This window comes from Tenrec ecaudatus, chromosome 1 (genome assembly GCF_050624435.1).
Source record: "Tenrec ecaudatus isolate mTenEca1 chromosome 1, mTenEca1.hap1, whole genome shotgun sequence".
In the NCBI taxonomy this organism is placed as follows: domain Eukaryota; kingdom Metazoa; phylum Chordata; class Mammalia; order Afrosoricida; family Tenrecidae; genus Tenrec; species Tenrec ecaudatus.
This window is the reverse complement of record NC_134530.1, coordinates 317784596-317809401: the sequence shown is the minus strand read 5'-3', so window position 1 is coordinate 317809401 and position 24806 is coordinate 317784596. Positions and strand designations below refer to the sequence as shown.

Genomic DNA, 24806 nt, shown 5'->3' with positions numbered 1-24806 from the left:
GCAGGGAGATGTCAAATCTATCCCTTTGGTGAACATCAAGGCGAAATTATCCTGAGTGGAGTGAGAAATCTGTTTGATCCTACAAGAATTATTACATCATTTAATAATGGATGTTCCGTCCTATTATCAAAGCCTGTGTTTACTTGGCTACCACCAAACTAAGATATAAAAGATACAACTCATCTATATTAAAGGAGGGTGATTTAAAAAACGGTCTGCTCGAATAGGAAATGTCTTCTTTGCAGTTTTCATGACCCAGTAGCAATGTTGCCCTTGGGATGAGGGATGGAGAGGAAGATGATCTCATGGGAATGATGGACAGTTCAAAGTGTTCCCACACAGAAGTGACAGGGAGAGACTGACGGGGCTGAGCTGTCCTAGCACAACTCTTGGAGAGAGGCTGGAAAATGTCTGCGTGCTCCACATAGCTCGAAAGGCATAACTAATCCTGTTTCTCAATCCTGTCTCCCTGCTCCCTGCCAACATGCCTATACTGCGGCCGGGCGGTGCGATCCACATTTTCCAGCATTGATAGTGAGACCTTGAAAGTACCTGCCTCTTTGGCTGGAGGTGATGGGACATCGCTATGTTTTGAGCATATGGAGACGCTGCCGTGTCTACTTAATATGCTTCCGGGACCTGCCCACTGTTTTCGCTTATGCTGTATGCCTCTGACCCCAAGGCCATATGGTGTGTCATAATGCATGCATGATGCTGAGAGGGGTGGGGGTGCCTCCCAACAGCACTGGCTTCCTGTCGTTGGAAGGTGAAGCTCATCCATCTCACATGACAGGGATGTGTCTAGCTATAGGAGCACATGAGCATAACACACAGACATCAAAACGCAAACGCCCGCTCATTAGACCTGGGTTGGCCACCTTCTCTAAATGCTCTTCCCTGCACGTTCTGGCCCGTTGGGTGGAAGCATCTGTGAGCAGAACGAAGTTGGGAGGTCCTACAGATCCAGGTATGCACCCCGGGTTGGGTAGCATAGCTAGCGGCTGGCTCTGCATGAGCCCAGTGGAAAGGCATGGGCTTAGCAGAGGCTGGCTGAGCCCTGGAGGTCCCCTGACTTCCCAGACTGCTTCCTGCTCCAGGAAGTTCCGTGGCCAGCCAGGTGCACAGTCGCCCACATCTGCCTGCCTCCTTCCCCTGTCAGCGGGCAGTGTGGCACTCCTGCTGGAGCACCATCTGTAGGACAGCTGCTCTGGGGGTGTCTGAAGTGGCTGCACTTGCTGGTGGGCTGGTGAGAGCCTGGGAAACGGCATCTATCACGTGCCACGTAGGCAAAAGAATGCCTTCCTATGGCGTCCAAGTCCAGGTCCCCAGCACTTGTGAAGATCACCTGTACATGGCAGACGAGACACCCAGGGTGTGAAGAAGGGTCTTGCGGTGAGGAGATTAGCCTGGATTATCCACGTAGCCCCAGTGTCACCCCCCACCCCCTCCACATGAGGAACCTGTGGCCATCCAGTAGCTCAGGGGGAGGACAAGCCGCCCCTCTGCACTGTGCTGTAGTCGGAGCTTCTTAGGGAAGACCCTTTAGAGCAGAACACAGGGGGGGAGCCCTTCTAAAGGGTGACCAAGAGGCACTTCTTGCCCATGGAATGAAGCGTCCAGCAATGAGCAGAATGGCACATGGCAGAAGCAGCCAGGCTTCGCCAGCGTTAGGCTGCCATCCCCAGGTGCTGTGCAGTTGCTCCGAGCACACCCTACTTCCCGGCTAGGGAGGAGAATGCCCCCCCCCCCCGGCCAGGGCTAAATACTAACAAACGGCCATGGCTCTGTGCCAAACAGCATATACATAGAACAGGGAGGGGACAGGAGAAATACGGCGTAAACGGGAGTAACAAAAATAGAACGTCTTCTGATTGATGGCCCCTGTCCAGGGTGGGTGACCATCTGATGGTGGACCCCCTCCTTTAGCCCACTAAGAAAACACACCAGGGCTCTGGATTTCTTCAGCAGACATTGGCTCCCCCTGAGACTCCTGCTTTGCTTTACGTCCATTAGCAGCTATTATGTCCATTAGTAGCTAGGGAGAGACTGAGAGAGATACAGCACACTGGTGCACCCGGCACCCTGCCCAGAAGAAGCGCCCAGCCAGGACTGGGCAGCAGAAGGGAGTGAGCAGGCCACAGTGGACAGGCACCATGTGTAGGGGCCGCCGGCAGCTGCGGTTGGCCCTCTGAGAAGGAGGATGGGGCCCGTTGTGTGTGGAGGTGGCTGCAGTTGTTGTGAGAGTTTTCCCTTTAAAGCAGTGGTTCTCAACCTTCCTAATGCCACGACCCTTTCATACAGTTCCTCATGTTGTGGTGACCCCCCCCCCCCAACCATCAAATTATTTTCCTTGCTACTTTCTAACTGTCACTTTGCTACTTTTATGAATCGGGCGACCCCTGGGAAAGGGTCATGTGATCCCCCAAAGGGGTCGGGACCTACAGGTTGAGAACCGCTGCTCTAGCTGCTCTATGGGAGAAAAATGAGGGGGTTGGCTCCCATAAAGATTTATAGCCTCAGAAGGCCCACAGGGTCTGACCTATAGCATCGCTATGAGTTGGCATTGACTCAGAAGCAACGAGTGAGTGAGTGAGTGAGTGAGTGAGTGAGTGAGTGGTGAGTGAGTCTTTGGGTAGTGGAAAAGGGTTAATGCACTCAGCTACTAACCCACACTGCACGAAGACCCTGCTGATGAGCTTTCCAAAGACCAGCCGCTGCAAACCCTGTGGCCTACACCAGGAGGTGCCCAGGAGGACTAGATGTCGGAGACTTTAAACGAAGAGCCTTCCCAGGAGACTCACCAGACAGATTGAGCGCACAGGGAGTAAGGTGTGCTGAAGAAATAGTAGCCAGGGGGTCTCTGTTCTGGATTTTGACTGTGGGCAGGGCCTCAACTGATTTGAAACCGTTCCGTAAGGGCTAATGGAACCAGGACAGCATACACGTGCATAGCAACCATATCTCACGTAGGAAACAGGCGGCCGACCAGAACCCACATTCAAAGCTGTGTGGTCAGCTGCCATCTTTGAGAGGGGCACCATTGCCTGTTTCCTGCTCTAGTCAAAATCCAATGGACATGAGCCTTGGCTGCTAGGCAACACATGCATACACTGTCCTTGTTTCCTTGGCCGTGAACAAACTGACTGGACGCAGTTCGAACCTCGGCTGGTGAGTAAGAGTATCCAGGATAGGACCTCACCTGGGTCCTGTTGGTAATCAGGAGGCTCTCGGCCTCTCCATCTTCCCAGCCACACTCCTGTCATGCAGTAATAATAACAGCCATCTATTATAAACCATTTGTGTGTCCCTGATACCTGGGCTCTAGCTATGTCATCTCTCATCCTTTTGGGCATATTACTTTTGATCCTTCCAACCATGTAATCACACAGACATTGTTAGGCCGATCTCACAGAAAAGCTAACTGGGCTTAGAGAGGTACACCATTTGTCCAAGGTCACAAAGCTGATACTTGTCTGAACTTGGATTCAGTTTCTGGTCCATCAGCATCCCAAGACAAATGCTTATCCCTCACCCTGCACATCTTCTAATGGTCCGTGGGAAACCAAAATGAATACCTGGGCCCACTAATTACATTAGAAAGGCAAGTAAAATGGTGACTTTGACATTGTACATAAAAGAATTTCCGAGGTAGTTGATATCTGCTGCTAGACCCGTCTGATGCCTTGGGATCAGTTCATCCTGTGTTTTCAAGATTCGTCTCATCTCATGCAACCCTAGTGCACAGATGTCAACAGGCTCCCCATTTCACAGTTGAAGAAATGCAGGCAAAGAGAGGATAAACGGTCTTCCCAAGGTTACTCACCTGGAGCAGAGATCTGAGCCTGGACAGTCTGACTCCAGAGCCGGAGCACTTCCTGCCTCCTAGAGCTAACCCCAGGCGTGCCTCCTGTCTTCTGCTGGGGTCAGCATTACGTGTCTCAGCGGAGGCAGCCAACAGCGGTCCCATCTTTGTCCTCCCAAATGCCTTTCTTTAACTGGCTGACTTCTGCTCCCTAGAGTTGCTAAGCATAAGGGAAAGGTTTTTAGGAAAACGGAATGAAAAGATAATGGAGTCTGCCTCTGATCTTTTCGAAGCCCTCTCAATTTGGTTCAACAGGTTTATTGTTTGAGTAGGATTTGGTTAGATGTACTTTGGAAAATTAGTTGAATAAGTTTTAAGGATCAGCAAGTAAATATGCTTAAGAATCCATCAAGGTAGCAATCAGATTTATAAGAGGGTGGAGGATAGCCCTGTTCATCAAATTTAACAGAGTGCATGCTGGGGAATCTCGGCATGTCCTTAGCCAATTATAACTGGATAACGTACGTTTTTTGGTTGTGTGTGTGTGTGTTTTTTTTTTAGGGAGGGATCAGTCACAAATTTTAAAATGAGCTTAATTCTAGAAGTAATACATGATCAGGGTCTGGAACATCCAACTGCTTTGTGGAAGGTTGGGAGACTAGAGACAACCTTGACTCTATTTCAGTGATTTAGGAGAGATTTGTGCTTTTGTTTACTCTTCAGAGGTATTGACCCTGGTAAGTTTTTCTCTAGCATCACTGATCCTCATCGGCCTCTCTGTGCGTTAGCATTTATTTCACTCATGGTGGTTTAAAGGAGCCCTGGAGGCATAGTGGGTTACGTGTCGGGCTGCTAACCACATGATCACGGTTCAAATCCACCAGCTGTTCCACTGAAGAAAGATGAGGCCATGTAGTCCCATAAAGGTTGATAGTGTGGGACCCCTCCCTAGACAGCATCTCTCTGAGTCTGAATCGACTCAGTAGCAGTGGGTTTCGGTAACACTGCGTAAGGAGCCCCGGGGGAGCTGTGTTTTAGGGGCTAGGCTGCTAACCGCAAGGTTGGTGATTCCAACCCACCAGTTGCTCTTCAAGAGGAAGGCGAGACTGTTTGCTTCCATGAAGATTGACAGCCGGTGAAGCCCTCTGGCGCAGTTCATCGCTGTCTTTCAGGATGACCGTGAGTCAGAAGCGACTGATGACTGCCAGCGTGTGGTTCCTTGTCGCCACTTCACTCATAAGCAATTATATTACATTACAGAAAGGCCTCCTTACTTTCTGCCCATGACCCCTGATGCTAACTGAACACTGTCTACAGGTGTGAGCATCTTGAACTTTAGGGGAAAGGGCTCCTATAAGGGAGCTTCAAAAAATTTCATGGAAACAGGGAATGAAACGAGAGTGAAATATTTTGAAGCCCCACCACCGCATTTGCAAAAGACTGTCCAGGTGTCACAGTGATGCCTGTCCCCATTGAGGTGACCCAGCTCACATCAAATGTGTAGCACTGAGCAGGACTGTCGTTCGTGTCAGCTCTTCAGAATGTACGCTGCCCAAGAGCAGACAGCCACACCTTTCCTCCACGCAGCAGCCGGCGCTCACACCACTGACCTTTCATTTAGCAGCCAGCCAAGTGCTTCACCGCCATGCCAGCAGGGCTCCTCGGTGGACATTTAGGCCCTGCCATCTAAGAAACGACTCTGAAAAACCTCCAGGAGAAACACCAGGTCATCGCCCCACCCCTCCTACCTTCAGCAGGAGCTCAGTTTCCCAACGGGAAGACGATAAAGCAGCATGTGTCTTAGAGGCAGGCTACGTTTCCTTCACCCGCTCCCTGGGCAGCTCCCACCTTGATCTCAGAGGGCAGGCCAGAGGCTTCTTAGCACTGCAGATTCCAGGATGACTCGGCGATGAAGTTTTGGAAGGGCTGAGGAAAAAAATCTTTTACCTTGCCATCCTCCTTCCCCAGGAGCCCTGTGAAGGTTACCTTTCTATTTTGAAGAGGCCCTGGGTGGTACAAGCCATTAGTGTTCAGCTCTTCACAGAAAGGTTGGCATTTGAAGTCCCCTGGGTGCCGCGGAAGAAAGCCCTGGCAGTCCTCACCTAACAGATTTGCAACTCCGGCATATAGGAGATGGCCACGAGGCGGGCTGACTTGAAGGCAACTGGGTTGGTTTGCTTTCTAATTTGAGTCTATTTTATGCCAAGTGATAGGCGAGGAAAAGGGTAAATGTCAGAGGGTTGATGGCTTGTTTGTATGTTTTCCCAGACACAGTCCTCAGGCTCACGGCCTGTGTAGCCGTGTTGTGAAGCAGAATGCGGTATAAACGCAACAAAATGCTCAGTGCCTTAAGGCATGCGTCCCTCAGCCTGAACCTCGAATCACCCAAATGGCAGCTTCTTGCCTGGCAGGTATAAGAGCCTCTCTTGACTGGGGGTACGGACAGAGAGAGAGAGAGATTGCCCCTCAAGCTTGGGAGCATAATTGACAGGTCCTCTCCTATTTGATGAAGCCCTGCATCTGGGAGAGAGAGAACTTAAATGTAGTCTCTCACACTTCAGTTGAAGGAGGACTCAACATTGTTTTCCAAGATGTGCTGTCCTGGAGACTATTTTTCAGCAGCCACTACGGAACAAAGCTTGTCCACATAGTCCCAGCTTCTAGACTATTGTGCAAAACGCTCATCTCTCCAGAGAGCTGTCCCTACGGGGCCTGGGGCAGGGTCGGGTGCACTGGCGAGTGCCTGGGATTGCCTCTCCTGCTGTGGGGAAGAAGGCTCCCTTCTGTCCAGTTATGCTGGCCTTGGTAAGGGCTCAGAGTGCAAGGGGACCAGCAGGGTAGCATCCTGGATACCGCAGGAGCACGGAAGTAAATCATGGTTTGACTGTCGTTGGGGTTGAAAGATTTCTCCTTGTGGTTAACAGCTCTATTAAGTTTGCAATTAGTCTCCCACGGTCAAAGCAAGAATCCCCCCACATCTATCACATATGAATATTAGCCAGGAGAAATTGGATTGTAAACGTGATTTTCATTTCCCCTTTCCTGTTCTTTTTGCCTCTCGTTACCCACACATTGGAACACCGTTCTTGTTGATTATTTATCACAACAATTCGTGCACCTTCCTTTCCGTCTCAACATAGATCCCATCTCAGTCACTACCACAACTTGTCCTCGGAAACCCGGATGCCCCCTCCTCTCGGAATCCACATTGCACACAGCCGATGTAGCGCCCTGTGTAAAACACGGCCCCTCTGCTTGCACCACGTGCACCAAAGGGCCTTCAGGACCGTGTCCTCAAGGAGATGGCTAAGGAGCTGGAAACCAGGCGGCCAAAGGTGGCTGGTGCGCCCGTCCCTGCCCAGACGCAGTAGATTTCTTGTTCTTCACTGCCCAGGCCCACCCTCCTTCCATTTCTCACAGTGTCACTCACGTCTTAGCAGGGGTCCGTGTTATAAGAGGAAGCACCAATTCTAAACCCCCTCTAGGGGCTTCCCAACCCTCCCCTTGCCCTGACGCAAAGAGAACATGGTCGTGTTTATTTTTTTAATCATTTTATTGGGGCTCATACAACTCTTAACACAATCCATACATACATCAATTAGGTAAAGCACATTTGTACATTCATTGTCCTCATCATTCTCAAAACACTTGCTCTCCACTTAAGCCCCTGGCACGAGCTCCTCATTTTCCCCTCCCTCCTGGATCCCCCTTCCTCATGAACCCTTGATAATTTATGAATTATTATTTTGTCATATCTTGCCCTGTCTGATGTCTCCCTTCACCCACTTTTCTGTTGTCCATCCCCCAGGGAGGAGGTCACATGTAGATCCTTGTAATCAGTGCCCCCTTTCCAACCCACCCTCCCAGTATGGCCACACACACCACTTGTCCCAAAAAGAGCATCCGCCTTGGATTCCCTGTGTTTCCAGTTCCTATCTGTACCAGTGTACATCCTCTGGTCTAGCCAGATTTGTAAGGTAGAATTGGGATCACGATAGTGGGGGGTGAGGGGTGGGAGGAAGCATTTAGGAACTAGAGGAAAGTTGTATTTTTCATTGTTGCTACATCGTACGCTGACTGGCTCATCTACTCCCTGAGACCCCTCCACCAGGGGATGTCCAGTAGCCTACAAATGGGCTTTGAGTCTCCACTCCACACTTCCCGCCTCATTCACTATGGTAAGATTTTTTTGTTCGATGATGCCTGATACCTGATCCCTTCGGCACCTCGTGATCGTACAGGCTGGTGTGCTTCTTCCAAGTGGGCTTTGTTACTTCTAAGCTAGATAGCCATTTGTTTATCTTCAAACCTTTAAGACCCCAGACGCTATAACTTTTGATAGGCAGGCACCATCAGCTTTCTTTGCCACATTTGCTTCTTCACCTGCTTTGTCTTCAGTGGTTGTGTCGGGAAGGTGAACATCATAGAATGCCAATTTAATAGAAGAAAGTATACTTGCATTGAGGGAGTGCTTGAGTGGAGGCCCTATGTCCTTCTGCTACCTTAATACTAAACCTATAAATATATGCACATAGATCTATTTCCCCATCCTCATATATAAATGTATTTGCATATGTACATGTGTTTATCTAGACCTCTATAAATGAACTTTGCCTCCCAGCTCTTTCCTGTATTTCCTTTGACTTTCTTCTCCTCCCACTATCATGCTCAGTTCCCACCAGGGTTTCAGCAATTCCTCTTTGTTACATTACCTTTGATCATGTCCTACCAGGCCTCCCATACCCTCCTCACCACCAGATTTGGATCACTTGTTGTTCCCTTGTCCCTGGGTTTGTTAACACCACTTCCTTTCCCCCAACTTCCCCCTCTCCCATGTCCCCCTGGAACTGTCGGTCCCATTGTTTTCTTCTCCAGATTGTTCATCCAGCCTATCTTATTTAGACAGACCTATGGAGATAATAACATGCACAAAAACAAGACAGAGCAAAACCAAGCAACAATATATAACAAAACAACAACAAACCAATAACAAAACACAACAGGAAAGAAAAGCTTGTAGTTAGTTCAAGGATTGTTTGTTGGCCTTTACGAGTGTTTTCCAGTCCAGTCTGTTGGGGCACCACACCCTGGCATGGCCACATTTAGATGGCCTACCAGAGTCATTGACGGAGTCTGTACCTGGGGACACCTAGACCCTTTCAGGACCCCCTGCAGGCTTGTGCCAGCTGGGAGTCTCTGTCCTCAGGATGCATGGATTACCAAGTGGCCGGGAGAATGGCCCCCTCCCTCCGTGCTTTGTTCTGAGGTATGCGTCTCTGTATAGATCAGTGGGTCTCAACCTTCCGAATGCCACGGCCCTTTAATGCAGTTCCTCATGTTGTGGTGACCCCTCAATCATACAATTATTTTTGTTGCTACTTTGTAACAGTAACTTTGCTACTGTTTTGAATCGGGCAACCCCTGTGAAAGGATCATTTGACTCCCCAAAGGGGTCGCGACCCAGAGGTTGAGAACAGCTGCTCTAGATCTATATGATTCCGTGTCTAACAGTAACATTCATTTGAGATATGAACCCACTCTGCACAACCTCCGACTTCTAGGAATTCAGCCTTGGTTGTTATTTAAGCATTGTTATCTGTCACGCTGAGCGATGGGTGGGTGGGTAGGTAGGTAGGTGGGTGCATGGGTGTGTGGATGGATGAGTGGATGTAGACAGGTCGGTGGCTGGGTAGATAGACAGACATACAACACTGAGTTGATTCTAACTATTGGTTACCTGTGTACCCCAGACCAACCCTTGTGAGGCACAGCACCCTCACAAGCACAGGCATATGGTGGAATATGCATCTCACCATCACATGCCCCCATTGGCCCTCGACTTCACCTCTGGGACGGACTCCCCTGGGAGCATGACCCAAGCATGTGCCATACAGTCTCCCTTCATTGCCAGGGCTTTCTTCTTCACCGAAGGCTGGGAGTTGAAGTCTGCTGGCACATGTCTGACACGGGGCATCCCGCCATTAGCAATACTGATGGCAGACAGAGCTTCCGGCATCTCCACACCCACTCCTCCGCCACACAGCACCCTCACAAGTGAGCGATAGCCCTCTCACACAGCACGCGTATAATCTGCTTAAAATCTTTTCACTTGGTCTGACCCTTCAGAGAAAGCACCTGTACCTCCTTCATGCCTAACTTAGGGCCACCTGGTGTTTAGTTTTGCCTCTGTGGGAAAAAAAATTTAAAAGCCCAAACGCACTGCTGTGGTGGAGTCGGCTCACAGTGTCCCCACCCCAGGACAGGGGAGACCCGCCCCTTCAGTTTCTGAGCCGGTAACTTTGCGGGAGTAGAAAGCCGAGGCTGGTGGTTGAGAACTGCCAACCTTGCTCATCCCAGCCCAACACACCGCTGCCACACTCCCAGGGCTTGCGTTCAAATCAAAGGAGTAAATCAATGTCAGTCCACCTGAGGCCTATTCTGCATCTTAAAATAATTCTCCCCCGCTCTCTCCCTCTCTTTCTACCCCTGCAGGAGTTCCGAAGCAGATGTGGGAGCCACTTGCGCGCGCCCTCCGTCCCCTCCTCTGCGAGTCAGCGGGGCTCGGTGAGCTCCAGGACCGTGCTGCGGCTGCACCGGCTCCATGACGCCTGCGCGCTGAAGATGTCGGTGGGCCTGGCCCTGCTGGCTCTGCTCTTCGCCCTTTTTGTGAAGGTCTATAATTAGAACACAACTGAAGGACCAGTCCGCAAAAAATCACAACTTTCTACTTAAAGTCATCACCGAACAAGAAAGCAACCACAACACACTCTCCAAGGGCAACCATGTGCTGGCTCCCAGGCCCCGTCAGCCACGCTGCCTAACGAGTCTCCCCCCACCTGCCCCACCCCGTCCACCGAGTTGGACCCGCTGCCTTTTTTACTTTAAACTCGAGCACCGTCGCCACAGCATCTTTTAAATTGAACTCATTTTGGTTTATTTTTAGTAATTAGTTGCATTAAAAGAGGGGGGAAAAAAAACAAAACCCAGACAAACCTCCAGTCTCCAAGTCAGAAACGAATGGCGCTGTGTTCCGGCCATGATTTCTTATGTGGGAAGAACTTTAAATCTTCAATAAACATTTCCAAATCAATCAGTCAATCTCTCTCTCTCTTTCTAATTGACTTGAACTTTCAGAGACCAATTCGCCTGACTCAAACCAAGCTGTACCCCTGCCCCTGACATTTTTGATTGGATCAACTGTTTTCCTTTTTACCTCCCATCTCTGGCTTCCACTGAGTGATTTCTTCCACCGCAAAGGGAATTGGCTTCACAGGATATAAATGGGTTGGTTGGATTGGATCTTGTTGTGAACTGCCTTTGAGAAGGTGCTGACTCATGACAGCTCCACGAACAAGTGAGGGAAACACCGTCCAGTCCTGCACCCTGACTATGGCGGGCCTTGTAGCAGGTCTTTGTGATTTCAGAGCAATATCATTGGCTAATTTTAGGGAGTGGATCACCAGGCCTTTCTTTCTAGCCAGTCTAAGTCTAGAAGCTCCACTGATACCTATTTAGCCACATGCAAGCATCCACTGACAGGTGATGGTTGTACAGGAGGTGCGTTGATTGGATTGTAGATCCCCGAACTCGCTACCATCAGTTCTATTCCACTGCAAGGAGACCCCACAGGACAGAGTAGAACTCCTTCTGGTTCCCGAGACTAAATCTTTGTAGATACCACTGCGCAGTCAGTCTCTGTTAACCCACTGTGGCCCAGCATCCTTCTCAAGCAGGAACACCAGGGAGGGGCACCTGTCTCCAGCACAAGTCCAGAGGGGCACAAAACAGGACACCAATGACAGTCTGAAGCCCCCACAGTACGAAAGGCACCCAACTGGGGCTGCAGGTCAAGAGGGAGGAAGCCGTGGAAGCCGTCTCCAGCTACATTCGTTTTACTGAAAAGAGGATGGGGGATGCCAGACATTGCCCCTGAGTGCTCTAACTGTGGAGTAATTTAGACATTGCCCCAGCGTGCTCATCACCCTCACTACGCCCCTAGCTGTCAGCACCCCAAGATACCATACTCTCCAGCGTGCTTGGGAGCGTCCCCTCATTTCACAGCTAGCCCAGGGAGAAGGGCTGGCAGAGTAGGCGGACTACCAGGTACCTCTGTTCTTGAGCCAACCGAACGGGTCCCAGTGTGGTATGTATTCGACCAAAACAGCCGGGGGTGGGGGGGGATACTATCCCCCAGTAGAGCTCCAGGCTGCATCGGACCTGAGGAGGATTTCATACCTGCCACTCACTGGGACAAGCTCCTTCCTACTTCCGTTCACTCTCTCTTCCACCCTGCGTCAGAGAACAAGGATTCTCCGGGGGTGCTTCACCTGTAGAGGATGCCCCACCCACCCCATCGTTAAACCCGCAACCTATTGCTGCGGAGTTGATTCTCGTTTTTTTGTTGCTCTTTAACTCATTTATTTTGTTTTTCCAAAACCATTTTATTGGGAGTTCAGTCCCATCAAGCAGTGTTGTACAATTGCTGCCACCTTCAGTTTCCAAACATTCTCTTCCTTCTTGAACTCCTTGTCGTCCGCTCCCTTTACTCCACCCCCATCCTCCCCTCCCCCTCCAGAAACCCTTTTCCTTCTTGCTGCCCCTGTAGGTTCATCAGTCCTGGTTTCACAGACTCAAAAAACATAAAACAAAAGTTCGTGAGGTTGACCCCCAATGACATAACACATCTGAGCTAACCCCCAATATGAACAAACGACAAAGACGTACAGAAAATGTTGAAAACCAGATCAGGAGTCAGAAGGGGGATCCACTGACAAGGTTTTCGCCATTCAAGTCAGGTTTATCCTTGTTGAGCTTCTGTAGGTATCTCTCCAGTGCAACGTTCCTCCATTCTGACTCGAGCACCCGGTATGACATAATAGAACTGCCCCATAGAGTTTCCAGGAATGTAAATCCTCATGGAAGCAAATTGCCAAATCTTTCTCCTGCGGGTCGACTGGTCAGTTCAGCTCACAGACCTTTCGGCTAGCAGCCAAATGCTTAACCACTGTGCCACCAGATGCACGTATGCAAGTGGTTAAACTCAAACCAACACTGACCCCAGCTTGATTCCAACTCATCGCGACTCGGCAGGTCAGGAGAACAGTGCTCCAGGGTTTCTGAGACTAAATCTTCACTGGAGCTGACAATGTCATCCTCCTGAGGAGCAGCTAGTGGGTTTGAACTGGTGACTTTGCAGTTAGCAGTCCAAAACCTAGCCCACCACATCACCAAAGCAGTTAAACCCAAACCAAATTCATTACCACCCAGTCAATTCTGATTCACAGAGACCCTATAGGACAGGGTAGGACTGTCTCTATGGGTTTCCAAAACTGTTTTTGGAAGTAGAAAGCCTCATCTTTCTCCCGAAGATCTCTTGGTGGTTTCGAACTGTTGACCTTGCAATTAGCAGCCCAGAGCATAACCTACCATGCCACCAGAGTAATTAGTCAGTTAGACTGCAGCTCTGCTCTGCAGTGTTCTTTGGGAAGTTAAAGAGCACAGTGCCTTGCAGCAGGGACTGGATTATACCCGGTATTGGTCCCTGCGTACCTATTCCTTCCACCTGATGAACGTAGCCGTGGCTGTGACCTGGAAATGCTTTCTTCTGTGACCTCCGCCTGACTGGAGGGAGGGGTATGGCGGGTACCTGCAGCACCCTCTCTGTTGACAGGCCTGAGCCTGGGAGGCTCAGGAGCAGCTCTGATCATTGGTAGCCCTGTTACCTTCCCAGCTCCCCTCCTTCCTGGCCCTGGGCAAGAAAGGGGTGATTCTGTACTATTTCCAATAATCCACGATTGAAAACCCTGACACTCATGGGGCCCCCCATCCATCAGAATAGATGTGTTGACAATCCATCCATTGGCTTTATCTTAGCACATGCTAGCCCGTCCGGAGTCCTGCAAGGGGCCAGCCATGCTAGGACAGCAGGGCTTCAGGCTGTAAATACAATGGTCCCCAGGCCTCATGGTTTATGTGCATAATTTCTCTTCCCACCAAGATCATCGTGCTTGTTTTGGTGTTGTTTTTTTATGGAGACTCTCTCCTCTATTTAGAAGGAATCTCTTAGAGATCGTTGCATCATTCTATTCTTTTCATAAGTAAACACTCCATTAGAGTAAGCCATGTGTAGAACCAGGTAGACTGATCAAAAGAGGACAGCGTGATGAATTTCCACAAAGGGGTCACACGGTGTATCAGCAGTGAGAGGCGCCCACCACGCATGGAGTGGCAATTTCATCCCCCACCGCTGCCCCAAACCACCGCCACCCTGATTTCAAATGCCTAAGGTGGGCTCTGAGGCTGCAAGCAGGACCAGCTGCTGCGCGCCCTTCGGTGTCTGCTTTCTGGTGTATGGTATAGTGGTGTGCATCGATTGACTGTTCACTCTACAAATGCTGTTCCACTGTATGAATCTACAACCTGGTATTTGCCCATTTTCCATCTGAGCAATGTTTGGTTTGTTAGTCCTGGGATGACACATGCTCGTGCATGCGTTTTGGTGCACACTTATGACAGTGCATGTGGTGAGACTGGTGTCCAGGCTGGAGGGTTTGCATACACAGTGGCTCAAATGCAAGAACACTTGTGAGGGGGACACAGGGCCGGGCAGTGTTTCCTTCTGTAATGCACAGGGTCACTGCGAGTTGGAACTGGCTCGATGGAATGGGACTTAATGACAATCCCAACAGCAGCCAATGCTTTTTGAAGTGTTTGTATCAATATACCTATACAGCACCCCCAGCACTATATGGGAGTTTTAGGTGCGGTACATGTGCTACTCGATCTGTGTGTTTCTCCCCAATACTTCTTTTCTGGGATTCTGGTGACATAGAGCACTCTGTTGCTAAATAAAGGCCAGTGACTTCAACCCATCAGCTGGTTCATGCCAGAGAGATGAGCAGTCAGCTCCTTAAAGATTCATAGCCTCCGAAATCCAACGGGATGGTTCTCTGTCCTCTAGGGTCACAGTGAGTCAGAATCTACTCCGCGGCACTGGCTTGGGTTGGGTTTGTTTTCTTTGTACTTTCGATATTCTTCGGCCAACCTGTCAGTCCTACTTCTCTGGTACTCAGAAAAGCTGCTGCCATCGAGCAATCTCGATGCACAACGACCTCATGTACACTTCAAGAGTAGCAACCAGGAACTCTTTTTGGCTTCTCAAATATGCCAGACTTTATAAATAGCAAGCATTTTATCAAGCCTTAAACAAACAAATAATCAAACCCCTCTGAGATACATATTATTATGATGCCCATTAAGTAATTTGCGCAAGGGGTAACAAAGCCAACTATTGTCATTAAACTTTATGCCAACTTGATGCTACCTGTGTGTAGGTAGGGGAGGAGTCCAACCTGTCAATCAGGTGGCAGCTTGGTGATGCCTCTTTGGGCATGTGGCATTTTTTGTAAGAGAGGCCTAGGAACCTCTCTCTCTTGCCCTGTACCCTCCCTGCTTGTTGGGATTCTGTGTCTGCCTCGAGGGTGGTCCCCTGTGGGCTATCAGTGTCCTGCCACGTTCCCACCCACCTTGGACCCATGGGACTCCGCATCCACCAGCCTGTGACCTCCCTGCTTCCAGGTTCGCCCTTCGGCATTGTGACCTGCAGTTACGTGAGTCAGAAGAGCGCCTTGGCTTACATCAGACCCATGAACCTGAATTGGACTGGGTGGGAATGCCTTCTGGGTATGAAATTCTTTCTTACATGTGGGTGAGTTTCACTGGTTTTATTTCTCTAGACAACCCAGCCTAACACACTGACCCAGCCAAACCCTTTGCCGCTGAGGCAATCCTAATTCACCATGACCCCAGGTGATACAGACTGGAATTGTTCCACGACAGTTCGCTTAGCAGCCAAGTGCATACTATTGTGGCCCTCCAACGGGCACCAAACTTACTGCCGTCCAGCTGATTTCAACACAGAGTGACCCTGAAGTGACCCTATAGGAAAAACCCTACTGTCTGTCCAAGACTATCACTCTCTTTGTTTAAAAGTTTTATTGGCATTTCATCCACACATCATACAATTCAATAATTCAGTCTTGTCAAGAAGATTTGTACAATGATCACCACCATCAGTTTCTAGGACATTTTCTTCTTTCCTTTATTCATTGTTATTCAGACCATAACTCTTTACAATAGAAGAGTAAAAAGCCTCATCTTTCTCCCACAGAGCAACAGGTGGTTTTGAACTGCTGGCCTTGTGGTTGGCAGCCCAGTGTAACAACTATGCTACTAGGGCTCCTGTCATTCAGGCACAGAGCTACCAGATTGTCAAGGCATGACTTGAACACAACTTGACTCAGCACCTATGCCCCTTACTCCACTGCTTTCTGACTGTGTGGCCAGCCCTTCGTTACTGCCTCCCTGCTTTGGGAGTCTGCATGGTACCTGATGTTCTCTTCTGTGAATGTTCAAGTTGCCTGTTGGTTTCATATTGACTTCCCAGGCTTCAAGCCTGAGATAGTCAGTTGGGGAGCCTAAAGAATGCCTTGGTAAAGCTATTTGCTTTGTTGCTGAGAAAATGTCTGTGTCTAAACATCAGATTTTCATATGTTATTCAGTCATAACATATTTACTTTTAATGACTTCACCCTGGGTTGAGAATTTCAGTGAGCATTATAAGATGTCATGGGCAGAGAATTTAGAGTTACAGATGAAGCTTCACGAGGATCTGTCATGATTTTTTTAATAGAGAGGGAAGGAAGGGAGAAAAGGAGAGTGTAATAAGGATAATGACGGCGAGGAGAGATAATGTCAATGCTTGCCTGGCCCCCGTAGCCTCCAGAGTTCTGTGGTTAATTGACACAATGCTAGGGGATAGGGGACATTTCTACACTTTAATCCTTAAACAAGAGGCATATGTCAGATACCAGGCAAACTACCAGCTCAAAATAACTCCGTTTCAGCATTAGATCATGCAACTTTTATCGTTATCATTATTGCCATACCTAAGTAAGACCAGATACTCAACAGTTGCCATACTAAAGAGCAAGAACTGAATGGGAACCATTGTGGGAACCAAATGAAGGTGGTAAAATCTTATTTCAAGGTTTGGTAAAATCTTATTTCAAGGTTTGAGAAGTTTGTAAAGTAGGAACTTTACAAATACACACCTATTAATAATTAGTTATGATCATCTTTTTGTTTTTAATTTTTAAATAATTATATACATATTCTTAATGTCAGCTTCTAGTGAATAAATTACCTCCTTGACAAAGGATCATGGATTTACCGGGCCTGCTCATTGGAATTGCTCATCTACAGCGTAGACTATCTTGGGTCTTCATTACTGTTCTGATAGCGTATTTAACAGGTTGTTACCACAGCTGCCATGGTCAGGTGCTGTCCCGTTGGGTCCGGCTGGTGGACAACAGAAAGAAGCCCTGCCCTGTCCTGCCCCTCCTTCACAGTCTTCCCCTTTCTTTCTTTCTTTTTTAAAAATCATTTTACTAGGAGCTCGTACAACTCTTACCACAATCCATCCGTCCATCCATCCACTGTGTCAAGCACATTTGTACATTTATTGCCATCATCATTCTCAACACTTTGCTTTCTGCTTGAGCCCTTGGGATCACCTAGTCATTATGATAATCTTACAATGAAATTAAAATAGTTTCCTTTCAATTTGCATGTGCTGTACTTCCAGTTGCTATAAGATATTAGAACATACACACTCAGGGAGTTGTGTGGACCTAACTCCCATATAGTTGTGCGTAAACAGAACTATTGGCTGTTCGGAAGAACTCTGGTGGCCTATGCTGGAATAAGCATTGGGCTGCTAACCCCAAGGTCAAAAGGGTAAACCCACTCGCTGTTCCATGGGAGGAAGATGAGGCTGCCCTCATGCACATTTACAGTCTGTGAAACCCTAGGATCCGGTTCTAGTCTGTTCTATAGGGTCGCTATGAGTCGGAATCGACTTGATGGCAGTCGGTTTCCTTTTTTGTTTGGGGATTCGTTGCTTCTTTGGCCTTGAGGTGCTCTGACCTAGGAGCATTTTCTAGATCATACAAATGAGTGCAGAGGGTCCACGTTAAGTTTCTATTTGACCAGGAGTCAGGCTTCCACTCCCCAAGTATTTCCCCTTTCTTTTAAAGTCCGTTTACCAATAGTTCATGCTGTACACATGACATGCAAGTAAAAAAGCACAGCTCCAGGACCACAGAAAGCTTTATCAAACACAGTATCAAAACGTGAAGCTGTTATTCCCCATGCAGCCTCTCTCCTGGTCTGTACACTTCTGCAGGCAGGGTCTCAGTCTCCCTTTCCCTTCCCCAAAGAAGCCTGCCCTATTCAACCGACGCCGTGCCAGACAGCCAACCTCAAGGCACACAAGTCACGTTCCTTCTAATGAGTTTGGAGAATAAAAAAAAAAAATCTCAAGGGGCAAAATCAAGCCGGTCCAGTGGATGGGGTAAGGCTTCCCTAGAGCATTCTCATAGGACACATTTCGGTACCCTCAAAAAAGGAGCAGGTGCATCGGCATGATGGAAGAAACGCCCCTTGATGTTCATGTTGGCCCATTTCTCACTAAGGCAGTTTTCCATCTACACACACAGACACACACACACACACACACACACACACACACACACCTATCTCAGTGATGGGATTCAGCCGGTTCGCTCTGGTTTGGCAGAACCAATACCTAATTTTTTTTGTTTTGTTTGGTTGAGCTCAGTGAACTGGTTGTTCAAACGGCAATTGGAATCAGAGTTCTCTCTGAGGCGGGCGACTCGGCAGCCTCCCCATGTGGAAATCACAGATTTGCATTCCTTACTCTCTGTTAATGTTCACCGGCACAGCAGCGGAGTCTAAGCACCCGCAGTCATGGGCAGTCTGTCCACGGGTATTAAAAAGGAGGCAGAACTATGTTTGTAACATTTACTCATCTCCTCAAACTCATTATACTTTTGAGGAAATGCTACATTTTGTACCCTTGCGGCTGTCACTTCAGCAAACAAACACAAAACGTAAGAGAAAACGTGCCAGATGGTCAGGGGGTGCCAGGGTGCCAGGAATCAGCAATTGCTACAGGTGATCAAAGAGCGCAAAATACCGCCCGGCCAATTGCTCTAAGTTCAGCAGAAGTGAAGCGGGGTTGTCAAAGGTGAACACAGTCTGTCCAGAGTAGAGAAGCCCCCTGTTTCTACCACACCAGACGCAGTGACTCTTGTCTACCTGGCACGAGAGTCCACTCCCACAGCAGAGCTGGCGAAGGTTAAATCACAGCCAGTGATGCTCACTCAGACCAAAGCCAAGGATGAAGCAAGTGAGGACGGCAATCGAGAAGCAATAGGGAACGCTCTTAAATAACAGGTTTATGGGCCGGGTATTATTTATTATTATCTTTCACGTGCAGGTTAAAACACTTATAACCTCGTTTTATGTGCTGCTTTTATTGTGCTTATTTAAGTAGTAACTGTATGAAATAAGAAACCACCTTTTGGTGTGTCTTTTTGTATACTTAAAATAGTCGTTAGGGCAGCAAACTGGGTGTTAAATAATTTGACTCCCACCACTGGGGTTACTTACCCCTTGGGGCTCAAAATAAACTAACAAACAAACAAGCAAAGCAGTCCCCATAACCTTCCTGACTGTAAGTGGCCCGGCAGGTCCTGGCTTGAGTGGACCTCGGTAGGAAGGCGCCCCAGTGAGCCGAGGCACGTGTGTTGGTGTGAACACATGTTGGAGGCATCTGCTGGTCATGGGAATAAGTATGCTTCGGTTTGAAGTAACTCATGGAGCTATGAGCTGGAATCCCCGTAGCAAAACTTTTTTCGCTTACTCTTGGATTGACACCGATTCTGCCCGTGAGTTTGGTTTTGGTGGTGTGGAAACTATTTCGAGGTGAAGGATCTGAATCAACTGGAATTTAACTGCTATTTCCAGTCGAAATGTGAGGCTGTCAATATCAAGAGACAGAAGGACAAGTTTCAACTTCAGGGAAAAGTTGGTTTCAGTTCTAGCCTGACCATCTCCTCGTACGCTGCCTCACCTCTAAGTGAGCAAGATTTCCTTGGAGGGTGAAAGATGAAATAAGATGCACATGTCCAATACCAAATTCTTGACACACAGCAAAAGTTCCTTTGCTCCCCTTTCATGATTACTGTTTCCTACTTAAAGATGAAAACAAAATTTATGAACCATGTTGGGTGTTTTAGATTCTGATATTAGCACCCTGAAGCGTTATGTGAAGAACAAAGCTGGAACGTGGAGTTTCTTCTCACAAACGCAGCAAAGGGGGGTGGGTGGGGTGGGGTGGGTGGGGTGGGGGAAGTCCAGGGAAATGGGTTGCAGCTGCATCTGAGGAGATCGTTAATGAATGCTGTGGAGGATGGATTTGGGGGGGGCGATCTAAGATCAAGGAGATTTTCCATGACCAAAGATGAAAGGAGCCAACAGATGAATAGTGAAACCCCAGAGTCATGTCCTCCCCCACCCTGCCTGGTGGGTAAAAGGAAATGCAGGCACTCATTCATCTCCTTGGGTTGCTGCCAGTTATTTTGGACTTTTTAGCCACGTCGTCCAGTTGGACTGTCCACATCATACCAACTGTGGAAGTTGAAACCCAAAATTTAATTTGTTCGCTTTTTGTCTTCCTAGTGTATGTGCCCCGAATACACTTACGGATATTGATGAATCAGGTCATCAGAAAATAAAAAACAAAAGAACAAACAAGCCAACCCCCCACCCCCACCGCAAACAAACCAATCTACCTCTGGGTCAAAGTAAAGGAAACCAGGGTGTTCAGAAAAACCTGAAGAACCAGTCATTTTAACTCTCAGATTTATCAAATCTGCTTTTAATAAATCTCTTTGCTCTTAATAACTATCTTCTGATTCCAAGGCCTAAACTAGCCATTTCTCCTTTCATCTCCGATTTCCATAGAAATAAATAGAACTGATATCGGAATCAACTCGAAGGCCCTGGGCTTCGGTTTGGGGTTTTAAAGATCCTCCAGTAGACATAACATAGCCTCCTCACGCGGTTTACTGAGGATTCTTTAGACTTGGCCTTGTTATGTGGAGTTGCCATGTTATGTAACCCAGCCTTTGGGAAACAGTCGCTCAGTCAGTGGAACAATCCAGACAAGGCTGCAGAAGCAGATCCCAAACACCCCCAAACTCACGGCCAATCCAGTCGATTGCGATTCATATCCACCCTACTGTCCTTGTGGGTTTCTGAGGCAGTAACTCTTTAGGGAAGTAAAAAGCTTCATCTTTCTCTTGAGGAGTGACTGATGGTTATGAACCACCAACCTTGGGATTAACAGACCAATGTGTAACCCACTATGCCACCAGATACCTTCGCTTTATCCTGGATCATGGGCGAGAGTACACACATTTCTAATCACAGGGGAGGAGGGGGGGTGGTTCTGAGTCATTTTTTTCCTGTAGGGGGCAATAGACCAAATAAGTTTGGAAAGCTATGACATAGGGTACACATTAGGGTGGCAGTTACATCATCTGGTGTCAATTTGAGACTATTAGGAGGGAAGGGGTGGAGTTTAGCCTGTCAATCAGGTGGCAGGTTGATTACCTCATTTGGAGGCCCTACAGAGATAAATAGCTCACTGGAGATGGAACACACAGACTTGCTGCTTGGTCTTCCTGCTGACAAGACACATGGAGCTACGCCAGAGCCCTGAAGTGGAAGGAGCCACATAGAGACCCACACCAGTGCTGAGATGCTTAAACTGCTACTGGATCCACAGGAGCCTGTGATCTTTCTGCATTTGGTGTCATTGCATGTGTTGTGTGAGTCTGAAGAGGAATTTATAGACTGGAATCGGACATATGGGCTAATATCAGACTTATGAACTTGTTCTGACTGGGCTGGGACTTTTCTGAGTATACAATTGCTCTTGTATATAAAGTTCTTTCTTATACACATATGAGTGCCTATGAATTTGTTTCTCTAGTCCACCCGGACTATCAATAAGTGATGAGTCTAATTTGGAAACAAATGAACCACAACGTACTTTTAATAGGAATGTTATCTCCTTCAAAGAGGTAACTTGGCAATGGCTCATTGTCAGTCTTCAATGTAACTGCTGATGCTCTCTTCTGATATGAGTTTTTCTTCTTTTATAAATCATTTTATTGGGGGCTCTAATATCTCTTCTAAAAATCCATACATCAATTGTATCAGGCACATTTGTACCTATGTGGCCATCATCATTTTCCAAACATTTTCTTTCCACTTGTGCCCTTGGTATCAGCTCCTCTTTTTTGGCTCCCTCCTTCCACCACCCTCCCGCCCTCATGAACCCTTGATAAATTATAAATGATTTCCAGTCTGCGGCCACGGCTGCCCATGTCCAGGAGGATGGAGTAAGTAAGCTTCACGGAGTCAGCTGCTGGTAGCTCTGGTTCTTTCTGTGAGGATACGGGAGCTTTGTTGGCCTTGCACTCAGTGCTGGGATACATCCCTGGAAGCGGATACGTGGATCCCATCATGCTTTTGCTGGAGAAAGTGCATCCGTAAGAGTCACGCTCCTGTCTTTGTAGTTCAGCCTCTTTGATCTTGAATCTTGGCTTTGGCACTTACACCCCGGATATCTTCTGGGAACCTGGCAACCCTCTCTCCTTCCAGCACCTGCTACCTTCTCAGGTGATCATTTGCGATGGAAATGATTACTGCACACTCTCTGGGGGTTGATCTTCCGTATCTCAAATGCAGTTACTACACCTGGTCAGCTGAAAATCCGTAGGCTCTCTCTCTTATTCTTAATCAGTGATTGTGGGGTGATTAACAAAAAGATGCAGTCTAAAAAGGCAGATGGGTCTGGTTTTCTACCATTGTCAGATTAGTAGAACCCCATTTGGCATCATTTGAGGTACAAAGAGGGGGCTACTGGTCCCATAAATACTAAATGTGCCTTCCATGACCCTTCATTCCAAACCGCACAGGTAAACGGAACCTTCCTGACCCAGGGAAGTGTTACAATAGCATGTCTAGAAGCCCAAGAAACCAAAACCTTAACTCAGCTCCATAGTTGGGAAATGAATGAGCAAACCTCTCACCCGGGAAATAATGGTGACGAGTTAATATCATGTCTCTTTTGGTTCCATAGTCAAGAATGAAATCAAAAGTCAGACAGAGATCCACTGGGAGATGGCACTTACCGAGTCTGGGTCACAACTATAGAAAATAAAGATCTTTTAAAAATGTTTTATGTGGAGAACTACATTCAGACTGGGTAGGCTTTGTTTGTTTGTTCTTTGCTTTTAACAGAAAGAACAAAGAAAGACAACCTGTGACCATTGAGCTTCTTAGCTGCTTCCCCATTTCCCTGATTGTAGGTCTTTCTCACCCCGGATTCCCCAGTAGTTTTTCTTGAAATATACTATATTCTAAATGTAAGATCAATAACCCCATTCATACAAGGTCAAGTGGCCGGGCCTCCAGCGAAGACACCCCATCTCCTTTCACCCGGACAAGATAATACCCTCACCGGTGTTTGACAGTAGAAATGCTGACAGCCTCATAAAACATGCTACAGAAAAGTTGACTGGCTATCAGTCTAAAACATTTCACCTTCGCAAATCAGTTTGCCTTGGGCAATCAGCATGCTACAAGGTGTAAGAAATTTCAGTAGCTAAAACTGCCAGATTTGGGGCAGAAGAATATTTTTCATACTTTTGGACATACAAATCTAAAGGAGAAGGGGATGTGCGGTAGATACATAATCTGCTGTCAATTTGAGGATTCAGAGTGAAGGGGTGGAGTCTAGGCGGTCAATCAGATCATAGCTAAGGAGGCCTCTGTTTTCTCAGTAGTCAATTGCTCTTGTATATAAAGCTCTTTCTTAAACACATATGAGTGTCCATGAATTTGTTGCTCTAGTCGACCTGGACTAACCCCAGCTTTCCCTCACGCTATGTAGCAAAGTCAAGCTCCTCTATCTGAGGAGCTGGGTTAACTCCTATTAACATGAAAAGCAAACACTGTGGTAACCTCACATCGAAGTTACATATGTAAAAGCGCCAGAAATTTCACCACTGGCTGCCTTCTGATAATCCATCTGTTTCTCTCTGCCCTGTGTTGGTAAAGAGGAAGATTTGGAACTTGAGACATAAGGGGGTTGGACAGGAAGGTTGTACTTTGTGATACTTTGTGGAAGTGAATCAGTGTCGCATGTTTCTGATTCACGTGGGACTTAGGCTTGCTCGGCCTAGAATAAAAGGAAGGGGACTCACATTAGCCATGTATCGGACTCTCCTTATTTTTATAGATGGAGAAACTGAGAGTAAGAGGAGGTATATTTTGAGCAAAGATTCAGGTATGTTGGTTTTTGAGATTCTTTGGAACAAGGCTCAGAACATAACTGGGTCCAGAAACGTATCATCGCCTCCCTCTCCCAAAGTTCCCCTCACAGCTAATAGAATAGGAACTTGATTGACAAGGCACGTGCGAGGTGCTAAGGAGACACTATTTGATGGCAGCACATCAATGGAGAGTTGGCAGGAAGTCCAGGTGAAGTCCAAGGAGGATGTGGAATGAGAAATATCATTGCTGATGTCAGATGGACCTTGCCTGAAAGCAGAGAATGCAGAAGTATCTTTACTTGTGTCTCATTTACCACAACGGGGAACTGGGGGAAAAAATTTTGAAAGCGCTGTTAGTTTTTCATGCTCTGAGTGGGAAGTGACTCAACGGAGCTGTGTTAGTCTGGGTACTTTAGAGAAACAAAGCCACAGAAACTCATGTATAAGAGAGAGTTTTGTATAAAGGTTAAATGTGCATCAAGATAACATCCCAACCCAGTGCTGCCCAAGCCCACAAGTCCAACATTAACCCAAATGTCCGACACCAATCCACAAAGTCCTCCTCCATCTCACAAAACAGACGCAATGATGCCGACTGCAGGAGCAAAGCCGAGTCAGTGAATGTATAAGCATCGCAGCGCTGGCAGGGATCTCCACACGGGTGCTCCAGGAGGCTGCATAGGGTTAGGTTCATGTGGCTTCTGCTAAGGGATGGCTCACAGGAAGTGAGC

General features: G+C 47.8%; 1 protein-coding gene across 2 annotated transcripts in view; it reads left to right on the top strand.

The window, feature by feature from the left end:
• The window catches only part of CDKAL1 (CDKAL1 threonylcarbamoyladenosine tRNA methylthiotransferase), a 770441-nt gene extending 759541 nt beyond the window's left edge, over nucleotides 1–10900 (top strand). For both annotated transcript variants that reach the window (XM_075533360.1, XM_075533370.1), the window contains exon 16: nucleotides 10295–10900. In XM_075533360.1, coding sequence (XP_075389475.1) covers nucleotides 10295–10486 — 192 coding nt within the window. In that variant the 3' untranslated portion in view covers nucleotides 10487–10900. The remainder of the gene's footprint in view (nucleotides 1–10294) is intronic.
• Nucleotides 10901–24806: the final 13906 nt, after the last annotated feature.